The sequence below is a fragment of the Mesocricetus auratus genome, unplaced genomic scaffold, assembly GCF_017639785.1.
Source record: "Mesocricetus auratus isolate SY011 unplaced genomic scaffold, BCM_Maur_2.0 Super-Scaffold_6730, whole genome shotgun sequence".
Taxonomy (NCBI): Eukaryota; Metazoa; Chordata; class Mammalia; order Rodentia; family Cricetidae; genus Mesocricetus; species Mesocricetus auratus.
This window is the reverse complement of record NW_024429184.1, coordinates 13,666,812-13,680,434: the sequence shown is the minus strand read 5'-3', so window position 1 is coordinate 13,680,434 and position 13,623 is coordinate 13,666,812. Positions and strand designations below refer to the sequence as shown.

Below are 13,623 nucleotides of genomic sequence, written 5' to 3'. Positions count from 1 at the left end.
TCCCACCTATCTAACTTCCCTATTGGCCAACAGTGCTTTATCGACATAATCACAGGACTTCCCCAACAGCCTTCCTTTGGCACCTTTGGCACAGTCTCCAGAGGTGCGTTTGAAATTCCAAATGTTCATGACTCTATGTAGGGAGAGGACAGGCTCTTATTTCTAATCAGACTCTGTCACTGTGAACAGCCATGTGTTAAGTTCCACTCCAGTCCATGGAGGGACAGACAGACATGGAGGAAAATGCTGGCTGTGGTCACGGCAAGCAGGAGCGTGTTTTGGAGAGGGAGAAAAGGAAACTACGATACCTCCGTCTCAGGGCCTCTCTATCCTGTATCCTTAATCACAGCACCAAACCCCAGGTCCCGAGGGCCCCAGAATGTGACAAAGCACGAAACCAACCAGAACAGTGCGAAAGCTGAGTCCTATTAGCATTTGTGCGAAGAGGTTAACAAGAAAAGGCATTTCAAAGACGTTGAAAGCACTCCCCGAGAAGCCCGTTCCACCTCCCTCTTCCCGGTTTTGCCCCCTTCCTCTCCCCTTTCTCCCTTCTTTTATCCCTCTCTGTTCTTTTATTTCTTCCTTTCCCCCCTCCTCCTTCCGTCCACCTACTCAACCCCGTATTCCAGTCTCTCACATGTCCCAAAAGGGACATCTACTTTCTTCATTAGGTTAAAACAAACAAACAAAACAAGCTGTTTTCATAAAATAAAAGGGCTCGGGGCTAGAGAGATGGCTCAGAGGTTAAGAGCACCGACTGCTCTTCCAGAGGTCCTGAGTTCAATTCCCAGCAACCACATGGTGGCTCACAACCATCTATAATTGAGATCTGGTGCCCTCTTCTGGCATGCAGGCATGGAGGCAGGGTGTTGTATTCATAATAAATAAATATTTAAAAAAAAATAAAAGGGCTCAAACTTTTCCATCCGGGATTGCTGGACTCCAAATCCAGTTTTCTTCTGACCTTGTAGTGGGAACAGGGATTGGCCGATCATGTAGGGAGGGGAAGCAGGGATTGGCTGACCAGGTGGGAGGGGCGTGGGTCAGAGACCGGCTGTCCATGCAGAGCAAGGATTGCTTACTGCTTTAGCTGTGCAGGGAAGGCAGACCCGATGGGAGCCCCTGGGAAGACAGTCCCGTCCATGCCTTACAGGGGCAGCACACCCCAGCCATGTCTCACCACAGCCTGCTAATGTCCCCCACTCCCAACTCTGTTTCTGTTGCAGCTTCTAGGGAGGTTCGAGACCCTCATTTTCTACTGGCCCTCGCTGATGTGCCTGGGGTTCCTGCTCGGTCGCTTCCTGCACATGTTCCTTAAGGCTCTGCCAATCCGCCTGGGCCTGGAGCCACAGGCAGTGAGTGCCGCCCAAATTAGGTGGTTTCTGAAGAGCTGTCCTCATAACAGCGGGGATGTGGGGGTGAGGTGGAGGGTGGGGGAGCGCCCATCACTGCTTCTCACCCTGCTTTCCTGCGCAGCCTCCCTGGTGAGGGAGACAAGCTTCTCAGAGCAGCGGTGGGTCCAGCCTGGGCTGGGAGAATTGAGGAGGGTCAGACCTCTGACCTTGGTGGGTGGAGGTGGGGAACAGGAGCCTGACAAAGCTGAAACCTGCCCCGAGGAATGACAGGATCTGGGATGACAAGGCTTGAATCCGAGCCTCCATGGCCAATGACCCCTTAAGAGACCAAATCCTGGCCAGGCACCTGTGAGCCACACATGCCCTCCTTCCTCACAGGAAGAAAAGTCCCTGCTGGAGGCCCACCAGGCAGAGCACGTGAAGCGACTCCTCAGCAAGCCCCGCCCGCAGTAAGCGCTCCTCTGCCTCTTCGCCCCTGCGCCCTGCCCCTGCGGTTTGAGCCAGGCCTGGGGGATGGGGGGGGGGACAGTCCCTGCTGAGACAGTGGAGAGGCACAGCTGATAGCAGGAATCAATCCAAAGCAGGCAAAAGCAGGGAGGGAAACGGCGAGCCCAGGACTCTAAAAAGACTTGAGAGGGAGTCTGTGTCAGGCCAACTGGACCAGGGGGCTTGAGAGACAACTTCAGAACTATGTCTTCCCAGTGCCCCCAACTGTGCTCTTGGCTGCCTGGGCCTCACGCCGGGTAGGCTCCCTCCACACACTACAGTCTCCAGACTTCAAGAGGAAAGAGACATTTCACTTTCCATTTTAAAAAATAAGTCATTTGAGTATACTCCACTGGATCAAATTCCAGCTGAAAAATAATCACTGTGTCAGATGGTTGGCCTACAGAGATTGTTGGAGCCTGAGTCACATGCTTCCTGTCTCACTAATTGGGACAGGAAGTAGTGGCAGCCTCGCTTAACAAGTAAGATCTAGGGTGGGGATTATTAGCTTCCCATGGGAGCATCTGAGATAGTCCAGCTAACTTCTGATTGGTTCCTTGCCACAAGGAGGGCATCAGACCTCCTAGTGACCAGGACATGAATGGCAACACCTTAGCCTGTCATGGCTGCTAAAACGGGGTGGTGGTGGGGAGGGTGGTCCCTTCACCACTAGTCTGCATTTCTCAGGGCAGACGGAAGAAACCAAGACAGAGCAAAAGGGGCTTGTGTCTGTGTCATTTCCACTGGGACGTCTCCCCTACGTCTCACATCACACCCAGGGTGGCCAGACCCTCCCCAGTTAGAACCTTGAGCTGCAAGAGAAGTCGGGGTTTCTGTGGTGGTTTTTGTTTGTTTGTTTGTATTTTGGTGCCTCAACACCTCCATTCTTTGTCCTTAAGGATGAGGGAAGGTGGGAAGTGGTGGGGACCCCCAGTGTCCCTTTTCTGGTGTTCATCCATTCACAGAGAAAAAGGAAAGTCTTGGTTTCAGACCAGGGTGTATGACTGGGACCCCTGCTTCCAGTTCCCCAGCAGGATGATTGGGACCCTCGTGCTGGCGTCCATCTGCCTGTACCTTGTAAGTAGCGCCATGAAAACCCTTCCCTGTTCCGTAATGGAGAAGTGTCCCGGCTGCGGTCACGCGGTCTTTGGGAGCAGCGCGTGCCGGATGCATGGGTCAGAAAGGAAGTTGGTGAGCTGAGGAAGAACAGTGCTGCCACCTTTCACCCGAATGCCACCCACGTGGTGACAGGCACAGGGGAGTTATAAATAAAACACCTTTAGTTCCAGCACACAGGAGACAGAGACAGGTCAATCTCTTGGGTCAAAGCTAACCTCTTCTATATAGACCGTGTTTCAGAAAAAAAAATCCATGTGGTAAAATTTAGCATTGACAGAGCTGGAGAGATGGCTCAGTGGTTAAGAGCACTGACTGTTCTTCCAGAGGACCCAGGTTCAATTCCCAGTATCCACAGTAGCTCGTAACTGTCTGTAACTCCAGTTCCGTGGGATCTGACACACACAGACACAAATGCAGGCAAAACACCAATGTGCAGAAAGCTAAAATAAATCATTAAAATAAAAAAATTGCTAAAAAATTTAGCATTGACTAACAGTTGATAAGGAAAAATATGGTTAGTATCATTTGATATGCAAAACTTACCAAGGAAAGTTGATGGAATTAATGGTCTCTAAAGAAAATTAACAATTATAGACAATAAATTATACTGTGAAGAATTAAAGTCATTTAAATATAAAGTAATTGATTCTCTTTGTTTTGTTTTGTTTTCCTCTGAGGCAGGGTTTCTCTGCATAGCCCTGGCTGTCCTGGAACTCACTCTGTAGACCAGGTTAGCCTCAATTCAGAGATCTGCCTGCTTCTGCCTCCTAAATGCTAGGATTAAAGTCATGTGCCACCACCACTGTCCAGCAGATAATTAATTCTCACGAAAATAATTTTAGTAAATTAAAGATGAAAGTGGGACATTACAACCAGTCAAAACTGAAATATCTTTCATTTGCTCTTTTCTCAAGAAAATGTTTTCCAATGTTGTAATTCTCACTTCAGTTTCATCAGATATAAAATCAAAACTCTGGTCATGGTCTAAGTCATTGGAAGTAAAATGACTTAGTCAAAGGCAGCTGTAGCATGCAGAATGCAGACAGTACAGTCTTGTTGTCTTTGCTTGTTTTTAAGGCAGTGGGACGATGTATCTTTAGAGTAAGTCTGTGGTTAAGGTTTTAAGAGAATGCATTATTAGGTTACACCGAAGTTCCAATGCCTTTCGTCTTAGTTAGGGTTTCCATTGCTATGAAGAAACACGTGACCATGGCAACTGTTTTTGAAGGAAAACATCTAATTGGGGCCGGCTTACAGTCCAGAGGTTGAGCTCATTGTCATCATGGCAGGAAGCATGGCAGCATGCAGCAGGCCTGATGGTGGAGAAGGAGCTGACAGTCCTACATCTCCATCCACAGGCAACAGGCAGTGGATTAAGACACACTTCCTCCGGCTGCCATTCTCTGTGAGCTTATGGGGGCCAATTACGTTCAAATTGCCACACCTTCGAAAATGCCAGTGGCTCCTCACTATGCGAGTCACCCCAACTCCCACCCTGATGCTGAGGGCATGTGCAGGCAGCTCTCTTCTCTGCAGTCATCTATCATGCGCCTGCCCATACCTAGGGCCTCAAGGCCACCAGTCAATAGCATGGAGGGAAAAATGGCAAGAATGCTTGCAGAAGGTTTTCCCGAACAAGGTGTAGAAGTACCACCTGTCCCTTCTGCTTGCTTCCCACTGCCCAAGAGGGTGATGTGGCCACAGCTAACAAAGGGAGGCTGGGAAACGCAGCCCAGTTCTATGACCAAAGAAGGGAGAATGTTTTTTTGTTTGTTTGTTTGTTTTTTTACGAGACAGGGTTTCTCTGTATTGTTTTGGAGGCTGTCGGTCCAGCCTGGCCTCGAACTCACAGAGATCCGCCTGCCTCTGCCTCCCGAGTGCTGGGATTAAAGGCGTGCGCCACCACCGCCCGGCGAGAATGGTTTTTTTAATGAATTAATTTAGTGTAGTTGTGTGTATAAAGGTATGTGTGTGTATCCATCCACATGTACAGAGGCCAAAAATTAACCGTGGGTACTGCTCCTCAGAGTCTTTTTTTTTTTTATCTGTGTGTTTATGTGTGATGAGTGAGCATGTGTAAGCATGCATGCAGTGTCACTGAACTCCTGGGATCTGCCCCTCTCTGCCTTCCTTGGGTTACAAGCACGTGCCACCATGCTGGATTTTTCATGTGGATGCTGAGGATCAAATCCAGGTCCTCATGCTTGCTCCACAAGCACTTCATCCACCGAGCTGCTCCCCCCAGTCCCCGGAGGATGGATTTAAATGGACAACTGGAGCTCTCTGCACACTGAATAACTAACTTGGCTTGGTATCATGGTGTGTCTTGAGAAGTTACTGAACATTTACTGTATAGTAAGCACTGTGTTCAGAGCTAGGAGAGGGCAAAGAGATGATTCAGCAAAGTCCAAGTCCAGGAGAAGCTGTGGATCCAAGAGAAGGAGTAAGACATGGAAGGAGAGAGAGTGCTGTCATTCTAGAAGAGATTTTCTTTTCCAAGACAGGGTTTCTCTGGGTAGTTTTGGAGCCTGTCCTGGAACTTACTTTGTAGACCAGGCGGGCCTCGAACTCACAGCCTGCCTCTCCCTCCCCTTTCTAGAAGAGAAAAGGAAATGGCGGTGTTCTGAAGTTCAGAGAGTCACTCTGAACTAAGGCTAAGAAACTGCCCTATGATGGCGGCATTCGCACCCCACTCTAGAAAACAAACATGATTTGGTTGGTGGAGAAGGAAGGTGATGGGAACCAGAGAAGCAGCGGTGTGGTGGGCGGACAGGACAGAGGACAAGCTCTGCTGTCACATGGACTCCTTCTCCAGTTTGGCTCCTGTTTAGTGAAGGGAGCCATGGAGATGTGGCTGGTCTTGCCCCCAGGGTCACCCTTCCTTCACTGGATTCCATTATCTTTCTTTCTTTTTTATTTATTTTTTTTTTTTTTTGGTTTTTGAGACAGGGTTTCTCTGTATTGTTTTGGAGGCTGTCCTGGAACTTGCTCTGTAGACCAGGCTGGCCTCGAACTCACAGAGATTCGCTTGCCTCTGCCTCCTGAGTGCATGGATTAAAGGTGTGTGCCACCAATGCTGGGCAGATTCCATTATCTTTCAAGGGTCCTTTGAGCCATTATGGGTGAAGAACAAGCTTTGCACAGTCATTTTCTAAAAGAGTTCTGGCTGCCTGGAAGAGGCTGGCCTCAAGTCCAGAGAATTCTGTCCCTGTGCTGGGCTGGTCTCCGGAGACCTTGACGCCTGCCTGTGCTCTGCATTCCCAGTTCATTGTCATCGAGTTCTGTGTGTTTCTACTTGTGAGAGACAAGTTGGACATGTTTGAGGACCTGCTGCAGAGCTACCTCGCCCACATGAACGAGACGGGGACCTCGGCCCCTGTCCTCCTACAAGTGAAAGAACTGATCAGTGTCACTAAAGGTAAAGAGACCCCTCTCCCCATCGTCCAAACAGCACTGAGACTGCCTGACCAGGGTGCCTGGGTTTCTTTTGTGTTAGAGTTGACCTGGGCCTTCCTGGGTCAGCTGGGACAGAGGGCTCAGGACAGCTCATTTGGTTGAAAACCATTTGGAGCTGATATGTGACAGTTACATAGCTTGGTCTATTTGTGCGACTCCTAGCAGTGGGATCAGGGCCTGAACCTATTTCTCATACTGGGTCACCTCACTCAGCCTAAATACAGAGGGAGGAGCTTAGTCCAACCTCAACTTGATACGCCATGCTTTGTTGACACCCCTGGAAGGCCTGCCCCTTTCTGAACAGAAACAGAGGAGTGGATGGGGCAGGGAGCAGAGAGGGGAGAGGTAGGAGGAGGGTACGGGAGGAGGGGAGGGAGGGGAAACTTCGGTCAGGATGTAAAATAAAGGAAAAATTTTAATTAATTTTTAAAAAGTGGGGGGAAAAAAAGAAAGAAACCATTTGGGCCTGAACTGAACGTTCCCATAGAACAGAGGCTCTCAACCTGTGGGTCATGACCTCTTAGGGGTTAAACAACCCTTTCATAGGGGTTGCCTAAGACCTTTGGAAAACAGACATTTACATTATGATTCACAACAGTAGCAAACTTACAGTTATGAAGTAGCAACGAAAATGCTTTTATGGTTGGGGGTCACAACACCATGAAAAAACATATAAAAGTGTCGCATCACATCGTTATGGAGGTTGAGAACCAGTGCCTTAGAGGTTGAGAACCAGTGCCTTAGAGGTTGAGAACCAGCGCCTTAGAGGTTGAGAACCAGCGCCTTAGAGGTTGAGAACCAGCGCCTTAGAGGTTGAGAACCAGCGCCTTAGAGGTTGAGAACCAGCGCCTTAGAGGTTGAGAACCAGCGCCTTAGAGGTTGAGAACCAGCGCCTTAGAGGTTGAGAACCAGCGCCTTAGAGGTTGAGAACCAGCGCCTTAGAGGTTGAGAACCAGTGCCTTAGACGGTTTTCATCTTAGTAGTTGTTTTGGTTTCCTTTCCCATTGTGGGGATAAAAGGCTCTTACAAAAGCGACCTAAGGGAGACTTTTATTCTGGCTCACAGCTTAAGGCACAGTCTGTCACTCATAGAAAGCAAAGCCCAGGAGCTTGAAGCAGTGACATGGTAGCCACTGTCAGGAAACGGAGAGGCAAGAGTGTTCTGTGCTCAGCTCCCTTTCCCCACTGAAATAGTCGGGACCTGGGAATGGTGCCGCCCACAGTGGGCGGGCCTTCCCTTGATTCAGAACACTTAGGGGGTGTGGCCTTGATGGAGGAGGACTTTGAGACTTTAAAGTTCTGGTTGCAGAGATGTACACACTCAGTGGCTGCCACAGCCGCCATGCCTGCCTGTCACCATGCCTCCCCACCATGATCTTAACAGCTGTGAAGTGATTTTTCATTGTGTTTCTAATTTGCATCCCCTGAGGATAAATAATGAGCATTTTTTTCTGGATGTACATCGGATATTTGTGTATCTCCTTTGGAGGACTGTCTATTGAGCCCACTTTGTAACAAGAAAGGTACTTTATGACAGAAGCTTTCTCAGATAATGCCCTACCCTAATGATAGGCCCACCATCCCTGGAGAGAGGTAATGTCCACTATCTCCTAGATGAGAAAGAATCACGGACAAGATGTCAGGATAAATGCCAACTGGGGACATGACTAAATGACTGTCTTAATCAAAGTTCTATTGCTATGAAGGGACACCATGACCATGGCAACCCATATAAAAGAAAACATTTAACTGGAGCTGGCCTACATTCAGAGGTTCAGTTCATTGTCATCATGGCAGGAAGCATGGCGGCACACGGGTAGACATGGTGCTGGAGGAGTAGCTGAGAGTTCTCTCTCTGGAGGAGTAGCTGAGAGTTCTCTCTCTGGAGGAGTAGCTGAGAGTTCTCTCTCTGGAGGAGTAGCTGAGAGTTCTCTCTCTGGAGGAGTAGCTGAGAGTTCTCTCTCTGGAGGAGTAGCTGAGAGTTCTCTCTCTGGAGGAGTAGCTGAGAGTTCTCTCTCTGGAGGAGTAGCTGAGAGTTCTCTCTCTGGAGGAGGAGCTGAGAGTTCTCTCTCTGGAGGAGTATCTGAGAGTTCTCTCTCTGGAGGAGGAGCTGAGAGTTCTCTATCTGGAGGAGTAGCTGAGAGTTCTCTCTCTGGAGGAGTAGCTAAGTGTTCTCTCTCTGGAGGAGGAGCTGAGAGTTCTCTCTCTGGAGGAGTAGCTGAGAGTTCTCTCTCTGGAGGAGTAGCTGAGAGTTCTCTATCTGGAGGAGTAGCTGAGAGTTCTCTCTCTGGAGGAGTAGCTAAGTGTTCTCTATCTGGAGGAGGAGCTGAGAGTTCTCTCTCTGGAGGAGTAGCTGAGAGTTCTCTCTCTGGAGGAGTAGCTGAGAGTTCTCTATCTGGAGGAGTAGCTGAGAGTTCTCTATCTGGAGGAGTAGCTGAGAGTTCTCTATCTGGAGGAGTAGCTGAGAGTTCTCTCTCTGGAGGAGTAGCTGAGAGTTCTCTCTCTGGAGGAGTAGCTGAGAGTTCTCTATCTGGATCCACAGGCAGCAGGAAGGGAGAGATACTGGGCCTGGCTTGGGCTTTTGAAACCTCAAAGCCTGCCTTCACAGTGATATACTTTCTCCAACAAGACCTCGTCTACTCCAAGGTCACAACTCCTAATCCCTCCCAACTAGTATCACTCCCTGATGACTAAGCATTCAAACATAGGAGCCTCAAACAACAACAGCAAAACCCATGTGGACGGCTCTTGAGCTCTTGAGGAATAATACTCAAGGCTGACCTCTGCCCTCCCCCATATATGCATATGTCCATGCAACCAACTCCTGAAAATTGTACTCTGGCATGTGTATACACACACACACACACACACATATGCATGCACAAAGTTTGGTCTCATTTGTAAAATGGGACTTAGGCAATATGATGGATTTCAAAAGATTTTATGGCACTGATGGTTTATAATCCTAACTCACCTAATATCCCTGTATTGGTTCCTTTTCTATCAAAGTGATAAAACACCACAACCAAGGCAACTTATAGAGGCTTCCTGTGGGCTTATGGCTCAGAAGGATAAGAGTCCGCTGTGGCAGGAAGGCATCAAGCAGGAATGGCGGCTGGAGCAGAACTGAGAAGTTGGGAGTGCCCATCTTGAATTGCAAACAAGAGCCTTTAAACTCTCAAAGCCGGCCTGTGGTGACACACCTCCTCCAACAAGGCCTCATCTCCTAAACTTTCCCAGAGAGCTCCACCAACGGATCAAGCATTCTAACATCTGATCCTGTGGAGAACATTCTCACTCAAACCACCACGATCCCTTAAGGCACGAGACACCCGTTGTAGGTGATTTTCTTCCCACTAAGGCTAGAGAGCTGGGAGAAGAACACAGCCAGAAGGGGACATCTTTGCTATGAGTTACTTTCTTGCAGCTCTGTGGTCACTGAAAGTTGCCTTACAAGTGAACCCTTCCATATTTCTGTGCTTTACTGTGGCCTGGGAGCATCTTATGCACCTTTAATGTAGATTTTCGCTCAGTACGATGAGTCCTTGAGTTCCACACTCAAAGAGCACATTATACTTCCATTTTGGTACCACTCATTTAAAAAAAATATTTGTTTATTTTTTGTAGTCAAGAGTTTTTCGTCAGGTCTGCTAGTCAGCTCTGTCCCACCAGCTGGCTCCCAAATACTTACACAGAGACTTACTATTATTATTAATTCTTGGCCGGTAGCTTAGGCTTGTTACTAACTAGATCTTACAACTTTAATTAACCCATATTTCTATCTGTGTTCTACCATGTGGCTTGGTACCTTATTTCAGTACGGCATGTTCATCTCCTGCTTCCTCGACATGGCCTCCCTACTTCAAAGACTCCTCCCAGTGTCCTCTCTCCCTGAAAACCCTACCTAGCTATGGGCCGTCAGTTCTTTGTTAATCGGTGATACATATTTACAGTGTACAAAGACTGTTCCACAGCGGTTCTTACTTTAGGTTGATGGGCACCTGTGTGCCTGGTGCCCTCGGGGTCATTCATCTGCCTTTGATTCCTGGCTGCAAATGCTATGGAACCCACTGTCCCAAGCTCCTCCTGCTGTGACCTCTCCACCATGAGTGACCGTGCCTAAGAACTCTGAGCCAAAATCAACTCTCCCTTCCTTAAACAGCATTGCCAGAGCAGAAGAGTACCCAAGGCAGAGCCTAACTAACAAAACCCCATGAAAGGTGAATGCTACAACCTGTTGATCCCAGCTAGTCTTGTGGCCAAGGCACTCCCACCCTATCCCCTCCCCCAAAGTTGCAATTAGAAGTTAGCTATTTCCTGGATGGGGCCTACCGTTGATATGGGCCATACATAGTTTCCCCAAACATAACTGAGTGTCGTTGGAACACATGAGTATCAAAAGTTTCAGAGTACCATGCAGGAAATCAACGATACCGGGGGTATGTGTGGCTAAACCCTCGGAGAACCAGGTAAAGGAGTGTAATAGGTTCGCCCACACCTTTCTGATTAGGGTCTGCTCTTGGCAAGTCCACTCCAGGTGTGTTTTCCAAGCCCTCTCACGTCACCCTTCACGTTTCAGGAGTCTGGGTGGTGACCATTTTTCCTGCCTCCCTCACGTGTGTCAGCTATCTCTTCCACATTTTGGCCTGTTACAGGTAAGAGAATTCTAGGAGTCATTTGTGTGACTTCAGCTAAAAATATGCATAACATTCTTTATCCAGAATTCCTGACCAGTTCCAGTGGCATTAGGAAGTGGATATAAGGGCCAGGTATGGTCTAATGCATATAAAATATATAATAAAAATATAAGACTAACAGGTTGGACATCTATGATGACCTATCATTATGCTTAGAGTCCTCATCCCAACTTCATCCCAACCTTGGGAGGTGAGCATTTTCCTCTCAACGTTTACAGTTGACAAAGCTCAGACTCAACAAGATTAAGGTACATGCTCCAGCACCAAGCAGAGGGGCAGGTGCTCCCAATCTCGAGACCTTGGCACTTCTTGTAAATTACCGTTGTCCTACTGCTCAGGGCTGATAATACTCCCAGCCCTGGGATCCCTGAGGCTCCCAGCTCAAGGGATCATCCATGGAGGTGGGGTCAAGAGGCCTGGGAACAGCATCTACCTGAGGAACAGCAGTGTAGGAAGAGGGCACATGCTTGTGCCCACTCTCTGTCTCTCTGTCTCTCTATCTGTCTTTCTCTGTCTCTGTACACTTCTTGCACCTTGGTAGGCATGTCTTTCTTTAGATTAGGGAAACTTTTTTCATGGTTTTGTTGAAAATATTCTCCGTGCCTTTGACCTGGGTTTCTTCTCCTTCTGTTCCTATCGTTTGTAAATTAGGGCTTTTCATAGTGTCCCAGATTTCCCAGATGTTTTGTGCCTAGGAGTTTTTAGACTTAACATTTTATTTGACCAAGGTGTCAGCGTCTTCTCTGTTGTCTTCAGTGCCTGAGACTGTCTTCCATCTCTTGTGTTCTGTTGGAGAGGCTTGCCTCTGAGGCTCCATGTTTGAGTTCCTAAGCTTTTCACTTCCAGTTTCTCCTCAGTTTGGGCTTTCTTTATTGATTCTGTTTTCACTTTCTCGTCTTCAACAGTTTTCTTCACTTCACGCCACTGCTTGCTTGTGCTTTCGTGGGCTTATTTAAGTCCTCTTTGAAGTCCTTGATCATATTTATAATAGCACACTGAAGCCCTTGCCTTATGTTTCAACTATACTGGATTTCTCAGGGCCAACTGTAGGAGGGCTGATGGCCTCTAGTGGAGACGTATTGTCCTGGCTGTTATTGGTTGTGTGTTCACGCTGGCATTTGGGTTTGGGATGATGGTAACTCTATGTGTTAATATCTGGTCTTGTCTCTGTTGGGTGGGTTTCTGATGTCCTCTCTGGTAGAGAGTGCTTCTGAGTCCCTTCCAGGTATGACCACTGGGGTTCCAGCAGAGCTTGTTTCTAGGATGACGGGAAGGAATGGGGAGAAGGAATGGAGATGGACGGAGGGCAGAGGGCCGAGAGCATCTACAGGAGGGAGGAAAGCTGAGTCTGCTGTGAGGACCTGAGTCACTGGCTGATGCAGCCAGTGGGTTTCCAGGGAGACAGTGCTTCGGGTGCTGGTGGCTGAGACTAAGGGATGGGCAATGGGGGAAGGCTGTGGGAGAGAATCTGCTCAGTTCCCTGGGAATGGGGCCCAGAGCTGCAGTTTTCCTGCCTGTCTAAGAATTTCCAATTTAGAGATCATGAAAAGTAAAACCCAGCCAGGAAAAATACTGGAGATTGAGTATAAAGTATGAAAGAAAGAAAAAGGGAGGGAAGGAGGGAAGGAAGGAAGCAAGAAGGAAGGAAGGAAGGAAAGAAGGAAGAAGGAAGGAAGGAAGAAAAGAAGGAAGGAAGCAAGAAGGAAGGAAGGAAGGAAAGAAGGAAGAAGGAAGGAAGGAAAGAAAGAAGGAAGGAATGAAGGAAGAAGGAATGAAGGAAGGAAGGAGGAATGAAGGAAGAAGGAAGGAAGGAAAGAAGGTAGAAGGAAGGAAGGAAAGAAGGAAAGAAGAAGGAGGAAGGAGGGAAGGAAGGAAGGAAAGAAGGAAGGAAGAAGGAGGGAAGGAAGGAAGGAAAGAAGGAAGAAGGAAGGAAGGAAAGAAAGAAGGAAGAAGGAAGGAAGGAAGAAGGAAGGAAGAAGGAAGGAAGGAGGGAAGGGAGGAGAGAAGGAAAGAAGGAAGAAGGAAGGAAGAAGGAAGGAAGGAAGGAAGAAGGAAGGAAGGAGGGAAGGAAAGAAGGAAGGAAGGATGAAGGAAGGAAGGAAGGAAGGAGGAAAGGAAAGAAGGAAGGAAGGAAGGAGAGAAGGAAAGAAGGAAGGAAGGAGGAAGGAAGGAAGAAGGAAGGAAGGAGGGAAGGAAACAAGGAAGGAAGGAGGAAGGAGGGAAGGAAGGAAGGAAGGAAGAAGGAAGGAAGGAGGAAGGAAGGAAAGAAGGAAGGAAGGAAGGAAGAAGGAAGGAAGGAAGAAGGAAGGAAGGAAGAAGGAAGGAAGGAAGAAGGAAGGAAGGAAGGAGGTAGGAAGAAGGAAGGAAGGAAGGAAGGATCCCATAAATGGAGTGTGGCCTAGGAGCAGAACACTGCCAACCTAACCATCACATATAGCCCAGAAACTGGACAGGGGTGTGGGAAATGGAGGGGTGAGGGGTGGGGTTCTATGAGGGGTTGTTGCCCCTTTA

The 13,623-nt window shown here is 48.3% G+C and overlaps 1 protein-coding gene across 1 annotated transcript in view; it reads left to right on the top strand.

Moving 5' to 3' along the window:
- Window positions 1-13,623, top strand: part of LOC101831781 (stimulated by retinoic acid gene 6 protein-like) — a 43,473-nt gene that overhangs the window by 20,076 nt on the left and 9,774 nt on the right. The window contains exons 7-11 of the mRNA XM_040738913.1: window positions 1,227-1,355; window positions 1,734-1,804; window positions 2,807-2,918; window positions 6,225-6,378; window positions 10,995-11,070. Coding sequence (XP_040594847.1) covers window positions 1,227-1,355; window positions 1,734-1,804; window positions 2,807-2,918; window positions 6,225-6,378; window positions 10,995-11,070 — 542 coding nt within the window. The remainder of the gene's footprint in view (window positions 1-1,226; window positions 1,356-1,733; window positions 1,805-2,806; window positions 2,919-6,224; window positions 6,379-10,994; window positions 11,071-13,623) is intronic.